The sequence below is a fragment of the Halyomorpha halys genome, unplaced genomic scaffold (assembly GCF_000696795.3).
Source record: "Halyomorpha halys isolate HHAL.00 unplaced genomic scaffold, Hhal_1.1 Scaffold469.1, whole genome shotgun sequence".
In the NCBI taxonomy this organism is placed as follows: domain Eukaryota; kingdom Metazoa; phylum Arthropoda; class Insecta; order Hemiptera; family Pentatomidae; genus Halyomorpha; species Halyomorpha halys.
In genome coordinates, this window is record NW_027114062.1 from 1,000,144 (window position 1) to 1,019,599 (window position 19,456).

At 31.1% G+C, this 19,456-nt stretch overlaps 1 protein-coding gene across 1 annotated transcript in view; it reads right to left on the reverse strand.

The window, feature by feature from the left end:
* Positions 1-19,456, reverse strand: part of LOC106683131 (sodium- and chloride-dependent glycine transporter 2) — a gene marked incomplete in the record, with an annotated part of 123,457 nt that overhangs the window by 68,323 nt on the left and 35,678 nt on the right. Inside the window, 1 exon segment of the mRNA XM_067051313.1 lies at positions 5,589-5,633. Within this exon segment, the coding sequence (XP_066907414.1) occupies positions 5,589-5,633 (45 nt within the window).

Genomic DNA, 19,456 nt, shown 5'->3' on the forward strand with positions numbered 1-19,456 from the left:
TTTTAGTAGTTCTCCATAATGATTTGTCAGTGGTATTTAAGTTTTCTGTTAAGTTCTGGAAATGTTGTATTCTGTGTCATATTAAAGTAAAAACGTAAGTAGAGGGCTACCAATTGGTAGTTCTTCTAGACGCCGGTATCACTCTATTATAAACTTAAATTAAATTTACTGAATATATTATTATTTACTATTGTAAATCTCAATAAAGATATTTTTTAAAAATAATATGTAGTATAAAGGTATAGCTGGACTCACTCAATACGGCTTTGATTTTTTATTCTAACATGGGCTAAAGCTAAGTATATATCATAGATTCATATCATAGATTCATAACACAAATCGAAGATTTTTTTTTTATAAGAACAGTTTCCTCAAACATATTTTGCTGGCATGTCTGTTATGCCTATCACTTTTGTCTGATACTAGAGAGCGCATTTGGACGACAGGGGTCTAAATATTAAAATTTATATCAATAATCAGTCTGTGGTGACTTCAGGGACTAAGAGGGCATGAGCCAGAATCTACAAACGACTATTGGGTTGGTTAGAGTAATGCAATATCTGGCCCATTGAGTGCTGTGCGAGTGTGCCTAAAGCGGAGAGAGAATTAATCCACCTTGAGGCTTGCGGCTTCGAGTGCTAAGCGCTATACCTGCTCGCCGTAAAATATGATCGATGGGAACCGGGTAATCGGGAAAAAAAGTAAAGTAAATCATATCAATCATTAATCGATTCATGGCGATACCACAAAGGGACAGAGTAGTTTAAGAGTACCTACGGAAACGACTACCCAATTATTTTTGCATCAGCCGCAGAACCTTTCTTGGGCAAAAAAATATTTATGGCTATAACACATGTGGCTATAAAATATGTTGAGCTGTAAAATATTTGCAGGAAAAATATTCTAAGAGCGGTTTAATATTTAGAAAAATAAAAAGAAAAAATTCAAAGTAAATGCTGATATGCATTGTATATTTGAAATTTTATTTTTAATTTTATTCTTTTTTAAATTTTTTGAGAAAGTAGTATTTTCTTACACAAAGCCCAATTTGGGAACCACTGATCCTACGATGTATTCATGATATAAGCCTGGGGCTGTTATTTATTAAAATAGATCAGTAATAATAACTATTTGAGGACAGAACCATTCAGAACAGAACCATATATTCGGAAAAATTAATAACTATGTCAATAAAATCCATAAAATGGGATTTGTAGATAAAATTATTAAAAACAAATTACAAGTAAGTGACTTTACACCCCCAATACATGGATTAATAAAGCTGCACAAGAAGGACAACAATCAGTGTCCCATTATAAATAATATAAATGGGCCGATTGAAATCTTCTCAAAATTTCTAAATCCTGCTCTGAATGAATTAAATAATAACAATAAATGACATAAATAATGCACTAGAATCAATAAATACCAGGAGATCTTAAAATAAATAATGATGTAGACATAGTGAATTTTGAAGTCAAATCTTTCTTTAAAATGTAACAGTATACGACTGCTTAAAACTAATAGAAGTTAAATGGGACAAAATAAAAACAACTCATCGATAAAATACAAGAACATTTTCATAGAAGGTTTAACTTTGTGTACAAAAAAACAATTTTTTTATATATAAAAGGAATTATATGAGGCAATTACATGGATTAATGATGGGCTCTAGGTTATTTATCAATTTGAGTGGTATGTACATGAATGATTTATCAAATACTCAACTGATAGAGACTAAAATAAAAACAATTTTCACAAAAGAAAATATATAGATGATTTAATAATAATAACGAAGAAAAACAGGTACTATGAAATTTTAGATATATTTAATAAATTTCACAAATTTAAGAAAATAAAACCAATTCATCTTTATTCACTGTAGTCTCAATCTTTATTCACTGTAGAAAGACCTCAAAATAAAAAAAATCAGATTTCTATATATGGATATTATTTTAGAAAATGACAAAATAACCGCTAAATGGACCAAAAAATGCAATACAAGTAACAGATTACTAAATTATTTTTCAAATCACCCAAAACATCAAAAATTGAACATTTGATAGTCAGTGAAATTTACTTATTACAGTAATATATAATTAGTATTATATATGTGTGTGGTAAAAAATTCAGATCTAACAATTTGAATAGAGCATAATTTGTTCTTTAAATTATGTTTGGAACAAAATTCTGTAACATGTAATATTTCATGAGGACCTGCTGCATATTCATATGATGCTCCAATCAGTTTAACTAATTATTGTCAATTACTACTTCAATTAGAAGGCCAATACTCGTTTATTGAATTTGCTCTGTTTACAAAACCTCCACGATATATAAATATATACTTATATTTTTATGTCGCGGTGGTTCTGTACAGAATATATTCAGCAATTGAGTATTCATGTATTTTCACCTTACATTATTATGTTACGGATTATATATATATAATAACTTGTTATATTATATAAGTTATGATATAATATATAATATAACTCCTAATGTATATAAAGAGCATTGAGTCCGATAATGAAAGAGTGCTATTTCAGTACTCTAGTGTATTGTTATTCTGTCCTTTTTCTTACTATTTCTTTTACTGTCCTCTTCACGACAGCTCAAAAGTTATATGTATATTAAAATAGTTAAATAAAAAAAAATTGTGACATCATATAAAATCCAAGCTTTATCAAACAAAAAACCAAAAGCTTTACACAAACATTCTTAATAAAAATAAGTCATAAAATGACTAATAAGATTGTAAATATAAAACAGATACGAAATTTATCAATAATAACAATTGAAAAAAATGTATGTCATTCCCAACAATAATTCGAAAATGTGCTCTAAAATAAAGATTAAAAAAAAAATAATTACTTAAACAAAATCCATCAATAAGACAAAAAAGCAGTAATAATAGTAAAATAGTAGCAGAAAATGCAGGCCTAAAAATATCATATGAAAAAACAGAGCTCATGACTACTGAAGTAAATTTCAAGAAAAAAAATAGTAAACACTGCATATGGAAAAATAAAAGTGACCAGAAAATTTAAGTACGTCGGGGAAATAAATTGTCCCAATAGATCTGAGAAAGAGGGCATCCGAGAGAAAACCACCAATTTAAAAAAATTAAGCAAACAGCAAAAATTTACAATAAGAAGAACCTCTCCTCCAATGCAAAGTTAAGGCATTACAACGTTGTGATAAGGCTTGTGATTTTATACGGGGAGGAGGCCACATGCTTACCCAACAAGAAGGTTACAGGTTAAGATGTAACGAAGAGATCTACAGAAAAATCAAAGACCTAGAAACGGAGATGAGAATCAGAAGGCTGATGTTCTATGGGCACATGAAGAGGATGAAGAAGGAAAGATTGAATAAGAAGATCTTTAAAAAATATTTTAGCAACGAAAACATGGGAGAATACACGAGCCAAATGAGAGAGGAATTAAAGAGACCTAAAATTTCAGATACCGACTGTCTAGATAAACATTGAAAAATCTCAACAATATTGGAAGAGGAAAAAAAGGGGTGCAAAGTGGTCCGAAGAAAGAAAAGAAAGGCAATTGATCATGAAACTGCGATGGAAAGAAAGAAAATCAATTGATATTCACATGGCTTTTAGTGGCCGATACGAGATAAAAAAAAATCAAAGCTTTATCAAACAAAAAACAAAAGCTTTACACAAACAGTTTTAATCAAAATAAATCATAAAATGGCTAATAACATTGTTAATATAAAACAGATAAAAAAATTATTACTTCAAAACAGATCAATCAATAAAACAAAAAAAAGAAACAGTATTTATGAGCATACAAAAAATAGAAAAGAAAAAAGTGTGACATCTAAAGATATAAAGATAATATTTCAATAAAGAAAACATTCACATGCATCCAATCTTGTGCACGGATTCATTTTCTATGTAACTTATCAAATTAAATTAGTACAAAAAACACAACCTTTCTTTTCCAACAGATATTCCATCGGAATATATTTTTATGAATAGGAATTTCCGTTTAGGGCTAGTACTGCAGTGGCATAACTTAATGACATGTGTGATTAATCATAAAACTGTGTTTATATTTGTTCAAGAGCTCAAAGCATATGTATATAGAATGAGATATCCTTTTCTGTAGTAACAATATTTAATTTGTAGATAACAAAAAGAAAATTCCCTTTAAAGTTCGTTTCAAATTTAATTTGAATGACGCCACTAATACAAATTTATTTATTTGTGTGATATACTTATTTGCATTTTCAGCTGTTTTTTGTTTGTCCCATATCAAACTTGCTTTGTTCCTAAAGAGCTTTCCCAAAAGAATTATATCGTGTAGATATATACATTTTCAAATTAATTTCTTCTTCCTATTTATTTTACAGGCTCAAAAGGATTTTTTACGACCATTATATAAACTTTTAGTAATGTATTAAAGATTTCATATCAGTTTAAATTTTAATTTTCTTTTCTTTTAATGTTTCAGTCTATCTCCAGTTATTTACTTGAAAACAATAGTTATTTGTTATAATCGTAAACAAAACATAATCTCTAACAATAAAACATATATTCGTTCCTCGTAGACAGCCCGTATTAGGATCTACATTATGGGTCGAAAAGTAAAAAAAATATTATAATAAAAATGGGATAAAATATATTTTAAATATACAACATACAATAATCTCCAAACATATTTTAGATACACTATAACTTTTTTTTCTTATAACTTCTCCTATTCGTATTTTTATTCTAAGCCCCTTTAACGTTTAAGATACAATTTTTCACAAGATTATCTAGTTTTTATGATCTACTATTTTTAATCTTGCTTCATCGTCCACTCCTTAGCTGTGAGCCTTGCAAAATAGCTTCGATTCCTTTCAGCTACGTTCTATTTTCTTCTCTCCGGGTCGCACACCATCCATTTTTGCCAACATTCTTCTTGGGAATTTACTCTCACTTATTTTCTGGACATTTCCAAATTACAGCAGTGACGGAGAGATTTTGCCATGTATAGGCTTCCAGGTGTTTCTCACACTGTGCAGCCTACTCTTACAGGAAATGGTAGCAGGCAGGTATTGTCTCCTTCACCCTAATCTTAGATTAGTTCGCCTTCCGTATTTCAAAACTAGAAATTAACAATTTTCGTCTCTAATGTTAAGATGTTACAAATTTTATTAAAGGAAGAAGTGAAAAATGAAGAAAACAATAACTGTTTGCATGTTTATGTGCTAATTCTTTCTTGTTAGTTTTATTTTCACATTATTATTTTTATTTACATTAATGCTGTATAAATATAAAACTTATGTTAATAAAGTGGTTTAAAAAAGTTATTAGGATAATTTATGTCTACTTAGATCAAACAAAAAGAAATTAAGAAACAAATCATCAAACAGTGATACAAGGACGTATGGAAGTTTAGTAAAACGGTTGTTAACAATCAGTGAAATATCAAAACAGTAACAAAAGAATTCTACTAGATATTACATAGATGATTCAAACTACTAGTGAAAGGGTTGGAAAATAGAATTTCCAATAAAAGATGTAGCAATGATATGAAAAAAGTGAGGTGATAAAGGGTAAGCAAACATTTTCTCACCTATATCATCTTCTGCCTCACACTCTTCATCACTGTGGTAACAGTCTACACCAACAGAAAAAAATATATATCTTCTTATTAAAAAAAAGTAATATTAAAAAATATATAAATAAATCTGTTTATATAGGAATGGATGAAATAATGAAAACGAGCGTTTAATATTAAAGCTAATGATGACAAATATGAGTTATTAATATTATCTGAAATCTATCGATGGAAAACTCTAAAGAAAACGTAATTGTGAAATATCTGGAGAGGCGAAACTTGTTCCGCCTCCGGTTTTCCGAACAGTGCTCAATATCTTGGGGGGAAATGAGCGATGGATGGTCGTAGATTGGGGTCGGGGTGAAGGGGAGTCGATAGGGGGGAGGGGGGAGTTGAGGGGGGCATTTTCATGTTCCATTGTTAGCAGCTGGCCAGGGAATAATTTCAGGAGATCGGGGCTGTAGCCTGCCTCATTGGAATCTCCAGCTTCGCTTTCAATGGCCTTCCGAGATATTCCTATCTCCTCATCTTTAATTAAAATATTTACTATTATCGAGAGAATCGATTTTTTAAATTAATTTTAATTAGTTAATTTCATTTGAGATGAAAAAAGGCAATATTGAATATTCGAATTAATTAATATGGCCAGAATCCCCAAATGGGAAAAATCTTATTAAAAATCATAGACAAGTTGGGGACCGCTGGTCTACACCATAAGTCGACTTCGGCATAAAAATACTTTAATAAATTCTTCATAAAAAAATATTACGCATTTAGGTATAAAGTTTTCCCAGAATTAATGTCCCATAAGTTCAATTCGTAAGTTTTTATATTCATGTTTTATGATGTATGCCTGATATAAAAAGAAGAGTGTATAGTTGATGATAAAATTCTTATTCATATCTGGAGTGTTTGTTTCCGTAATAGAGTGGTTCAAATTTCACTCTACATGCTTTTCATTCTGTTGGTTGATTATTTTCAATTCCTGAAACAATGACTTACAGTTAATTATTTAATGTCTTTTGAGTAACTAAGTATTGGAATTTGAAAAAAAAAGTTTGATAGAGTAAATTTGTATTTACTTGGAATAAGCCATAATTTAATAAATACTTTTAAATGATTGTTTTACACATCGTTTATTTTAATAGAACTTTTAAATGCTATTGGATATACAAGCTGACTAAACTTATGATTGATTTTGTTAGTTATATTCCTTTCTAAAGTCAGTTAGTCAAGAGAGAGATGATCAATTTCCACGCTGATACTAAAATTATCGTGATTGGAGGTATGGTGGAATGAGTTTAATATCAGGAAGTGCGTCGAAGAAACTTTGTTAGACGGCTTAATCCTCTCTGCTCGATACGTTAGAAATAGATCATCATACACCTTGATAACGTCGCAACACGAGCTCCAAAAATAATAATATCAATGTAAAACTTGGTCAACACGGATTTTAAACGATAAGTTCTTTTTAGGGGCTAGTAGTTAAATCTATTTATTTTAAAATTCACTAAGTGCTTTGTTTGAACAAATCAACAAGTGTTACCATATTCCTGTAGTACTAGCAGTAAGGTTATTGTATTTTTTTTTTCAACAACTCACTCTTCCATCACTTTGTTACAACTCCTGTTTTAATTCTCGTGATATGATGTAAAAATGATTTTATACACTCTTGTTTAATATATTTTTATTCAGCTACTACTTGAAGTACTTCTTATGCAGTTAGTTTACCATTGGCTGTTGCCAGAAAAACAAGGTTACTTGGGGGGGGGGGGGCGAGATTGTCCCATCCTTTTTTCCCTATTTTCTCTACTATTAGTAAGGTACGGACCATGTGGATAAAATTAAATCTGAATAAACTACAAGTCAGGGGTACAATAATTTGTAAGGACGTACTGTTACTAGACCAACGGTTGTGCAAAAAGGTTATTTGGTCAGAATCATGTTTTACCTAAGAGGTTTTTATCCAATTCGTATCCTTACCCACTTAACGATGATGGGTGGATCTGAGATAGCTTCCTAACCCACAAAAAAAAAAGAAATTGGTATGCATAACCTTACTAAATTTACTTGATAAAAGCGATTTACTGACAGCTAATTATCTATGAAATAAAATAAATAAATTAAATATATATTTAATGGAAATATGTTTGCATATTTTGGTAAAATTTAGTTCTTAGCGAAATATTCAATTTTAATCGTGCGGAGCAATGATGGATTCTGACAGAATCATTATGTAAATTTGTGTAGTTGCAGAGCTTATGATAATCAAGTGGAGCCGTGGGGTGGAACTATGTCATCATTACAGCAGGCAGTGGAACAGCCAGGGCAGCAACGGAATGTATGAAAGACCTCTCAGGAATGTCGGGTTAGCACGGCTCCCACTCCTCGTGTTTTTTTTTGTTAAAGACCTCTGTGTGCATGTTGTTTGCCTTTGTAGAATCACTGATGGTGTCATATATATTTATAATGATTTACATTAAGTTATAAATAAGATAATAATTTAAATCGAATATTTATTACCAACCAACCAAGATACTAATAACCAGGGAATTCTTTAGTCCTAAATAAAACTTTTGAAATGGCTACCAAGAGAAAGGTGTAGAATAAATACACTGTGGTATGTACATAAATAATTAATAAATTGTACAAATAATAGGGATTGGTTAAAGCTCTGATTTATAATAAAAACGATTTGATCTTTTAGCCTAAGTTTTCTAAAAGTTTTTAGCTTAGCAAAAAAAAAAAGAATCACCTTTGTATTATTTCACAATAGTGTAAACAACATACGCGTTATCACTACTGATAATGTTTATATGATTAATATCATCAATTTAAATATAATTATTTTCATTTTTTCAGAGATTGGTATTTATTAAATAGATCAAATTATATTCTTGTTTAGTCTCAACACTTTTATTGTATCAACAGTCTAACGTTTTGGCCAATTCGGCCATCCTCAAGAACAATCCTCAAATATAAATTCTCACCTCACATCAAAATTTCAAAATGTTTTGCAGGCTATTCAGCCCGGGTCATTAATTATAAATCAAACACACCCTATTTTTTAGTCGAACAAACTATTTATATGATAGTGATAGTGTGGAATAATTGAAAATTAAAAGTTTTAAAAAAAAATAGTGTGTGTTTGACTTAAAATTAATGACCCGGGCTGAATAGCCTACAAAACATTCTGAAATTTTGATGTAAGGTGAGAATTTATATTTGAAGATTGTCCTTGGGGATGGCCGAATAGGCCGAAACGTTGGACTATTGATATAATAAAAAGTGTTTAATAAATATCATTAATTTTAAATGACTATTAGAAAATTTATATTTATAACTATACTTTCAGAGACCTGCACAGATCAATTTTTTTTAATAATATTATGAAATAATACATTTTTTCAGCTTTGTCTCGGCGACTCGTTTAGGCTTAAGGGAAACTCCATCGAATTCGGTGTTGCTGTTTTGGCACAAGTTTGCGAGAAAAAAAAAGTTCTAATTATTTCTTAGCATCCTGCAAAGGCAATCAGAATCTGCAATTGGCTAAACAGGTATTAGATGACGAAAGCTTACAAAATGAAAAATTCGGCACTAAATCGGTTTATACGTTCAAGAGATATTATTCATAACTGATATTTTTTACTAAGAATAGAGCTTTAATAAAAAATATTGATTTATAGCCTATAAAATAACAAAAATAAAATGTACGTAATTTCCAATAGTTATTGGCTTTTTAACTAACATGTTTAGAATAATGCAACCATCGGATAATTAATTTAGTATTAACAAGAAGACAATAAATGATTATTTTATCGAAAATATAACTTTGTGAAGCTGATTTCTAATCAAGTTATTATCCTTTTACTATGATTATAGAGGTACTATAAAATAAATTATAAAGGTACTAAAATTAGACGTTAAGTTTTAATCAAGAGTGAACTAATGACAGTAGATAAAACTTAGCTCATGCTTGAAAGAGGTGATTTCCAACGAAGTGTCATTAGCGTAGTTCCCTCCTTGTATTTTTATTTTTTAATTCTTATATTCTTTATTTTGAGATCTTCGCTCATTTTATTGAATCAGTAGTTAAATGTTATAAATTAATATTTTCAATGCTAGTTTATGTCTCCGTCGTTACGTCCATTTGCTATGTTTAATTGAAAACGTTTAATGTAAATGTAATGATTTTCATTAACGATGAAATTCCTTAAATCACTTTCATGTAATTTAACTTTTTCAGTTATGTCATATAAGGTTTTGTTGGTATAAATTTTACAGCGATAAGTAAACGGAGTACGTGTTTAGAACAGATTTGAGTCAAAGAAATGTGGTTCGTCGGTCTTGGGATAAAAGCATTTAGATATTAGCTAAATAAAGGTGAATTACCAAGTGTTTTAGTCCAAAACAGTCGCAATAAATGTTTCCTAAGTCTTGTTTAATAATATATGTTTTAATAATTTGTAAAAGTAGTAATATATTATGTATGAGATTTTTTTTAATAATATTTTTATTGATATTTACAACTGTATACACATATATACAAGAAGTAAATTTGCTGTAGGTGACATAGTAACATGATAAAAACATGTGGAGTATCTACCCACTGATAGAACTCCAATAACATTTCTCGAGAATTTGATCTCGAGGCCATCTTCTTTTCAGACGCCTAGGAGGTATATTAGGTAATGAAGAAGAAGCCAGGTTAGAAACAAGTGGATTTGGGTGATTGAGGAGTTTATTATGGAAGGTACGGTATCTGGTTCTGGCCAAATCGGCAACATATGGAATATTGAGGTCCTTATGGATGACTTGATTTGTGACAAAGTAAGGAGCATTACCGATTTTGGACTGTAAGGATTGGATTCGAGAGGAATTTGATGGTTTAGTGGAGCCCCAAAGCTCAACTCCGTATGTCCAGATAGGCCTTATAATAGCCATGTAGATCAGTCTTTTGTAATGGATTGGAAATTTAGACCGTTTGTCTAGTAAATGTTGCAATAGTCGGAATCTACGAGCAGTTTCTTGTGTTTTTAGTCTTGTATGAGGATTCCATGTCAGTCGTTTGTCGAGATGTAGTCCTAAGTAACGGATCTGTTCGACAGGAATAAGTGGGACATTATTAAAGGATATTGTAGCAGTCCTGGGTGCGATCCTAACTCGATCGAAACCCTGTGTATGAGTTTTAAAAATAAAGAAGTAGGATATATTAGAAATGGATATTTTCAAAGTTAGAGTGATGTAATTTCTCCATTTAAATTGTCCTTTTTAAACTGTTAATGTCAGATTCTGACTGTCTTTAGTTTACAATTATATGGTCTAATTTTCTTGTCCTTATGCAGCCAAACTCGACGAAATGTTAACCGGTTTCTTATTTATTGGTCTGTTAAAGGCCTAAAGGTTTGTTTTAGGAATCTTATAATAATATTCTAACAACATCTGAATCGTCAGTTTAAGATATCAGTCACAGATAACAAACTCTATGAAAACAAAACATTCCGTACCAAATCGTAATGGGTTAATAATAATTAAAATGTAATAGACTTTGAATCTGTAATTTAACAAATTAAGATAATAATTTTCATTAGAGTTTTTAAATTTAAGTTTTAAACGTTTTTTATATAAATAAAATTTACAGATATAAGGAAGATAATAATTAATTAAAAATGATTATCGCCTCCAAAAGGCGAATCTAACACCAACTTAGTTCACATACAAAGTTTCAATCGGAACTCCAAGATGCAGACAGGGCCTCAGTACACTAATAGGAATTAAAATCTCTGTAGTCCCCTTCATAAGAGGGTTCTCAACTTTTTTTTAATGTTCTCTGTTTCAGATGGTAAGCTAAAAACCCAAAACTAAATAACACGGAAAGGGATTAATATTGAATTCATACAAATCGAATCAAGCTTTAAAAAAAAAAGGTTTTAGGTTGAAATTGGTTTATGAAATTCCTAAACTTTTTACAAATTTATTTCAGTTTCCTTTCATTTATATATTTTTCCCATTGGCTGGCTCTTAACTGGCTATAATGACTAAACTCCAAAAAGATTGTCAACCGCTGACCGATACATATAGTTCTGCGTATCTTCTTTTCAACATGACTAACATGCCAATACTGAATTGTCGGTTCTAACAAGACAACTTTTGACTAAATTACAATGACATCTTCATAGTTTTGAAGCATAAGTTCTTACTTTATCATTTGGAATTGATCATTTGCATCGGCTTAGATTAGGTCAGAAAGCCCTTTATGCTGAAATATCATTCTGTTAATATTTCCTTAGAGACAAACCTTCATTTGAAGATCATAAATTCCCCACCCAGCTCGTTTGCCGTAATCAGTCTTGTGGTTGTTGATTTCTTATTGATAACACCGTTCGCAAAGAATTCGTCGGCTTCTACTGCATTATTTACTCCTGAGTTTCGAACTATATGATTGATTGGGATAAATGATTATCCGGCGACTTGAAAGTTTTGAACAGGGTGAGGTTACCGAATAGATAAAAATACAATTGATTTGCCTTTTCTTGATTTTTATCCGAAAATCAATACATTTCGTCAAAAATTCGAAATTAAAATTGTATATAAAAAATAAAACATACCAATTTACCATTATTTCATGACTCTATTATGTGTCGAATTAATCGATACCCTCATATATCTATTAAATTCTTCTTAAGATATATTAATTCATTAAAAGTAGGGACATTCATGAATTACATATTCATATGTTCACCTGAATAGTACATCTATTATTTCTTCCTTAACTAATTTTACTAATAGAAATTTTAATTACAGAAATGAAAAAAATATTTATTTTATAACTGTTTTAGACTGGATGAACCTTTTTAAAATACACCTCCAATGTTTTTATTCTCCATAATCTCTATATACTGAGTCTCTACGAATATTTAAGAATACTTATGAATCAGTGGAGAAGTATGAAATGGTTAAAATAAAAAAGATAAGAAGAGACCAAGTTCAATTCGTTGTCAACAGTTGGGAGATCAACAGTACATTACATTTTTAAATATAAACAATGAAAAAACAAAAACTCAAAAAAGAAAAGAGGTTGAGAACTCCATTTTACTTTTGATTTAGATTTTGGCGGGTTTTTATCCTACTGTAATATACACATAGAGATCCGGTATACACAGAGAAGTAGATTTTTCCTGAACCCATTATTTCGTAACATTCTCACTTTGTTACAAGTGAAAGAAAAGCTCATGCATTTTACTTTTGAGGAGGCCCTAATCACTTGACTTGGAAAAAAGAGGGAGATGACAACCTAACTAAAAATCCGGAGGGCTGGACCAGGTTGCCTTACAGAAGGTTGCCTTTACCCGGGCCATTGTCGACCAGAAGTGCTGGGTTTACAGTCCGGATGCTGAGAACAAGATGCAAACCCACTAAGCAGTGGGCCACTGCTGGGCTGCAGTGCAGTAAAAGTGAAAAAAAGGTCTGTTCTAAAAAATCATTCAGAACCCACCATAATAATTTGGAAACCCCCATAACCATAATTATTTATAGGAAAATAAAAGTAAATTATTAATTTTTGGCAGCAGTCGCCTGCAAAAACCAGTGAAATGCTAAAAAAGAGAAGGATAAAAAGTTGATAAACCTCTTATGTAAGAGGACTACAGAGATTTTCATTTATATTAGTGTATTGAGGCCCTGTCTGCATCTTGGAGTTCCGATTGGTACTTTACAAGTGAAGTGAGTTGATGTTAAAGATGTGTAATTTGGAGGATATAATAATTTTTAATTAATTACTTCCTCTCTTATATCTGTACAGTTTATTGATATAAAAAACATCATGTGTCATTTAAATTAAAAACAACAATGACTATTATTATCTTAATTCGTTACATTATAGATTCAAAGTTTACCACAGTCTTAAACCATTACGATTTGGTCAGGGATATTTTTCTTTCTGAGAGTTCAGATTCAGATTTCAGAATATCATTTTAAGATTCCTAAAAAAAAAACCTTTAGGCCTTTCACAAACCAATAAATAAGAAACCAGTTAACATTTCGCTGAGTTTAGCAGCACAGGGACAAACAAATTAGATCATATAATTGTAAACTAAAGACAGTTAGAATTTGACATTAACTGCTCAAAAAGGAAAATTTAAATGGAGAAAGTACATCACTTCAACTTGAAAATATCCATATACTTCTATATATTTAAAATTCATACTTAATATATTAATATTTATTTTCACCAATAATTTAAACATTTATTTTTAAACAAGACTTATAAAACATTTATTGCGATCTTTAATAACTCCTTGACAATTTATCTTTATTTAGAAAATATTTTAATGCTTTACCCTCGAGACCAACGATCCACACTTCTTCGACTCAAATCTGTGCTTAACAAGAACTCTATTTACTAATTTCTGTAAATTTTATACCAGCATTGAAGATAATTGAACACTCTATACAACTTTTTCCCAATATCCAATCGATCCCACGGTCATACAACATGATATAAAAAGATTCTATGTAGAGGAGAAACTCTGTATTACCATATTAGTCTGTAATCAGAAGATAATTATTTGGTTATACTTATTTCTTTTACGACATTCCGTACGGAAATTACTTTGCATTAATGTTAACCCTTAACTTGTTGAAAAAGCTCATTCATAACAGGTATGAAATTATTTCGAAATTAGCAAGATTTTCTTCTTATTGCCTTATAATGGACAAATGGCCATCCTAGATAGTTAAGACTGCACATAGTTAAATAAAAAAGAACTAGTTGTTTTGTTCCTTAACCTTCAATTCAGAACAGTTTTAGTATTTTTTTCTGTTTACATTTCCGTTCTTAATGATAGCAAAAGTTCTTGAATAGACAAGGAAACTATTATACTACACAAAGTTGTTTTTCTTGTATTTCCACTTCTCATAATACTGGAACAGATTTATGGTTTTGCTCAAAAACGACAAATCGTTAGAAACTGAAATTATCTATTTAACCGGGTATATGCCAGGGATGTGATAGCAACTTTTTCGTTAAAATCGACAGATAAGAAGCCGCTTTATGAAATACATTTTTTTTCTATTTTCTCCAAAACAGCTCTTTTTTTTTGTTTTTATTTTATTTTAACTAAGCTTAGTGAATTTATGAGCAATTAGGTGCTCATCAATGCCAGATAAATATTATCCTCATTAAAATAGTTTAAATGCCAAATTTTTAAAAAAATCTTCCTCTAAAGTATCTTTTATTTTGTTTATTTGAAAAAAAATAAATCAAAAAATCTCATTGTTATTAATAATAAAAAAAGAATAAGTACAAAATATCACAGGATTTTACGGATAACTAAAGGAGAAAAACTAGTTTTTTAGATAGTTTTTTAATTAAATTATTTTTATTTTATTAATTTTTATTTTTTTAAATAATCATAGTTTATATTTAAATCGATTATTTTTTAGTATAATACGGACAATATGAATTTAATGAGGTCGGATGGTAATGGAGCTTGCTATGTTATGGCAATAAAGGATTGACAAAAAAACAAATAAAAAAAAACACGGATCATCGTATATTACTACAGAATAATGATTTAATTGTACATTTATATTATTGAAGGAACCATGTCCCAAAATAAAATTTATTGTCTATTTATCTAACTCAGAAAGCCTGATACAAGCTGGAGAATATATTCAGATTTAGGTTGTTTTTTTTTCTTTAATAATTTATTTATTGTTATTTAGAACTGTATACACATATATACAAGTAAATTTGCTGTAGGTGACATAGTGACATGATAAAAACATGTGGAGAATCTACCCACTGATAGAACTCCAATATCATTTCTAGAAGAAAAGATCTCGAGGCCATCTTCTTTTCAGACGCCTAGGAGGATTATTAGGTAATGAAGGAGAAGCCAGGTTAGAAACAAGTGGATTTGGCTGGTTGAGAAGTTTATTATGGAAGGAACGGTATCTGGTACTGGCCAAATCGGCAACATATGGAACATTGAGGTCCTGATGGGTGACTTGATTTGTGACAAAGTAAGGAGCATTAAGGGTTTTGCAAAGGATTTTGGACTGTAAGGATTGGATTCTGGAGGAATTTGATGGTTTAGTGGAGCCCCAAAGCTCAACTCCGTATGTCCAGATAGGCCTTATAATAGTCATGTAGATCAGTCTTTTGTAACGGATTGGCAATTTAGACCATTTGTCTAGTAAATGTTGCAATAGTCGGAATCTACGAGCAGTTTCTTGTCTTTTTAGTCTTGTATGAGGATTCCATGTCAGTCGTTTGTCGAGATTGATTTAGGTTTAGTTTTATCAATTGCACGTTCAGTCAAAACGGTGTAAATTAAATTTGTATTTGAGAATAATGTTGAACGAGTAAGGCTTATTGAAGTTTTTAACTCTGAATAAATTACGAAGAGATAGTTTACAATTCATCTCAATTTGTCCTATCTTTAACATTCTTCTGAATTTTGAATAAATTAAAATTGATATTTAAATTTTCATACCTCCTAATAAGTATCGCTGAGAAACCTATCAGTCTCATTGAGTATCTTCAATATATAATTTTGTTTAATGAATGTAAAAAGGGCGAATTATAAGATTAAAACAGCTCCGCGCGAAAACTCCATAACTGGTTTAAGTTATGAAGAGGATTGATAGGGAATTCCCGGGGACAAAGTGATGGAATATGGAGGCTGTGGCGAGGCCTGTTTGCTGAGGAACTTAGTCCTTCATTCTAGCTCCCCATCAGCAAACAGGAGCTGACAGCTAACTTGGTCGCTTGTGCCCATCCGAGCTCTCTCTCCTGCGTCATTCGTGTCCCATATCCGCCAAGGATTTGTAGGTCATCGATATTTTAAACTGCTATTGTTTTTTAGGTTTAAAATTTATTATATACAGTAAATTCTCGATTAAAGTCTTGAAATGAAGTACACTCCCCTTCCTAAGTATTGCAAATCCCGTAATTCCCGAAATTTTCTTGGTTTTGACCTTAATCCATACTTTGTTTAGATTTATAGTAATATTATTTATTAAATGAGAGACGTTATTGCTGTCCCACTCTACCTGCATCTTCTCAATTATGGGAGCCTTACTTATTGGTTTCTCTCTAATAATATTAAACCTTTGTCGTTTTAACTTTAATAATTTCGAATTCCTCTCGTATCCAATCTTTACAATCCAAAGTCCTTCGTAAAATCCTCAATGCTCCTTATTTTGTTACTAATAAAACCATCCATAAAGTCCTAAATGTTTCTTATATAACCGATCTATCCCGAATCCGATATTATTCCTTCCATAATAAACTCCCTAACCACCCAAATCCACTAGTTTCTAACCTTGCTTCCTCTTCCATTCCTGTCATTCCTCCGAGGCGCCTGAAAAGAAGATGGTCTCGTGACCTTATATTGTAAACTGTTTTTAGAGTTCTACTACTGGGTAGTTTCTCTACATCCTATCATTACGTCATTACGATCAATTTTACTTGTTGTATTTTTTATACAGTTGTAAATATCAATAAATAAAAAAAAAAAAACTTTAATAATAGTTAGGGGAAATGCACCATTAAATTTAGTAATGTTTTAATCAGTTAAATATTCAGATAATATTAGGGACATGGCGTACATCAACCAACCTTCTCGCTATAATTGTCTGTTTGAAAAGTCAGATAAGTAATGCTACCATAGAGGGCGGGAGTGGAGGGTTTCAAGCCAATTTTCAATTTCAGGCGATTTTTAAATATCGCTCGATTTAACTATCTTAAAGTCTCCTCTTCCCCTTTCAAGCTAATATTTCAAAAGTGATATAGGAACGTCACTCCACGGGGGTCTTAGGGGGGTGGCTCCGTCGGGGAAGGATTGCCTTTTTTTGTGTTATGATCTCCCCTTGTGAGATTGTATTGTATAATACAATATGTACACACTATATTATGGATGGAATTTCGGCTTATTTATTTCAAATTTCCTTTCAGTTCACGTTTTTCTTTAGTTTGCTTCATGTATGTTCTCTCTTTTCTCTTTATGCTAGTTATAACAATTGAGTTTATCCACAATAAATCGTTTAGTCAACGATGATTCGGTCAGAATCATAGCTCTCTGTGACGAAGGCAAATCTTTGCGTTACATAGCTAATCGCCTTGGGATTCACTATTCTTTCGTTTCAATGACCATAAAAAGGCACAGAGAAATTGATAATCATTCCAGGCGACCAACTTCAGGGCTTCCCAGAATTACTAATCCTGCACTACGGAAGCGTAATTCAACAGCTTCTCCCATTAAAAACGTGATGTTCAAGGGATATCAATCTCGGGTCAGTCGAAGACTAAGTATGTCAAGAATGGGGATCTATTCCTATATATATTATTGATATATTCTATCATGTTCTGGGGCTGCATATTGTGGGAGGCACGTACCAAGATGTTGCCAATCCAAGGAGGGGCCTTGAATGCTTCGAGATATGTAGAAATGATTCTTCTAGATCATCTAGTGCCATTTAGGCTCTGAATCATTGCGCATGAATGATAGTACCCGTCCACACAAGACAAGATGTATTTTTGAGTATCTGAACACCTCAAATATCCACACCATTGATTGGCCAGCAAGAAATCCTGACCTTAACCCAATCGAAGACGTCTGGGATTATCTCAAAAGAAAGATTTCATCTCGAGATTCATCTTCTATTACCTTTGAAATGCTTAAGGCAACTATATTGGAGGAGTGGGGCAATATACACCAAGATTTTCTTCAAAATCTTTTTACAAGTATCCCAAGATGAGAGGAAGCATTTATTGAAGCCAGAGGGGGCAATACGTCTTATTAAATTTAAATTCAAAAGTTAAAATTGTAAGAAAAGAAAATTAAAAAAAATAAGTTTTCTAACTTTTTTGTTTATTGGAAGAAATATTGTAATTTATTTTAATAAAACTTGTTTATGTCCAGTTTAAAATTGTTTATTATATACTTCAGAACCTTTCTTAATTACGAAAAAAACAGACGTTTTTGTAAAATTCAAATATTTCAAATTGTTGCGATACTTTTTACGGGGAGTTTATATAGGTAGTAAGACACAAACATATACTGTATATAATGGTCTATAATATATATAAAATAGGTGTTAACAAGTATCATACTTAATAAATGAAATGAATAGATACAGTGAATGCTTCTATGGTTTCTGGTACTGGTTTTGTAGGAGAGGTGAGAGCGGAAACTAGTCCGGCAAATGGGTCTATTACTTCTGACCAGAATGTAAGTGTCAGGATTCAATCGAACCCACGCCCCTCGATTAGTCTTTTCTTCGACTGAGCGAGAGGAATTATTACGTGAAGTTGGAACTTGGAAGATTTAAAACTATTTTATGATCCATGAAACTTTACTAAAAGGATTTCCAAGTACTTTCAGTATATCAATATATATTGGTTAGTCTAGCCAGAGATGGCCAACAGTTATACCGTTCTCCTATATCTCTTTCCCCTTAATCCACCGTTTTATTTCTTCATATTCAAATTTAATATCAGCCTTTTATTTATTTGAGTAGCCACGTTATTCATTCCAAATTGAAGAAGAAAGTTTAAGTTTTAACGAGCTTTGGCCTAAGCGAGCGGCAGTTAATCCTTAAGCCATACTCCAGGGGTGGCAAACAAGTCGATCGCTAGGCAAATTTGGGCTGATGTGGAATTCCGCATATCTTGGACTTTGAAGCGATTATAAAAAACTTTTAAGCAATGGTGTTAGACATATTTCATATAGATCAAAAGTTATTGATTATCCATGTTCTTTTAATTCCCCTGGATGTTCCCCTGGGTTTTTGGCCCTTTAAATAATTATTCTTGTTGTTTTTTATGTAAGTAGATTAGCCGTATATCTGTACTTCAGCACGATGTGAACTCAGCG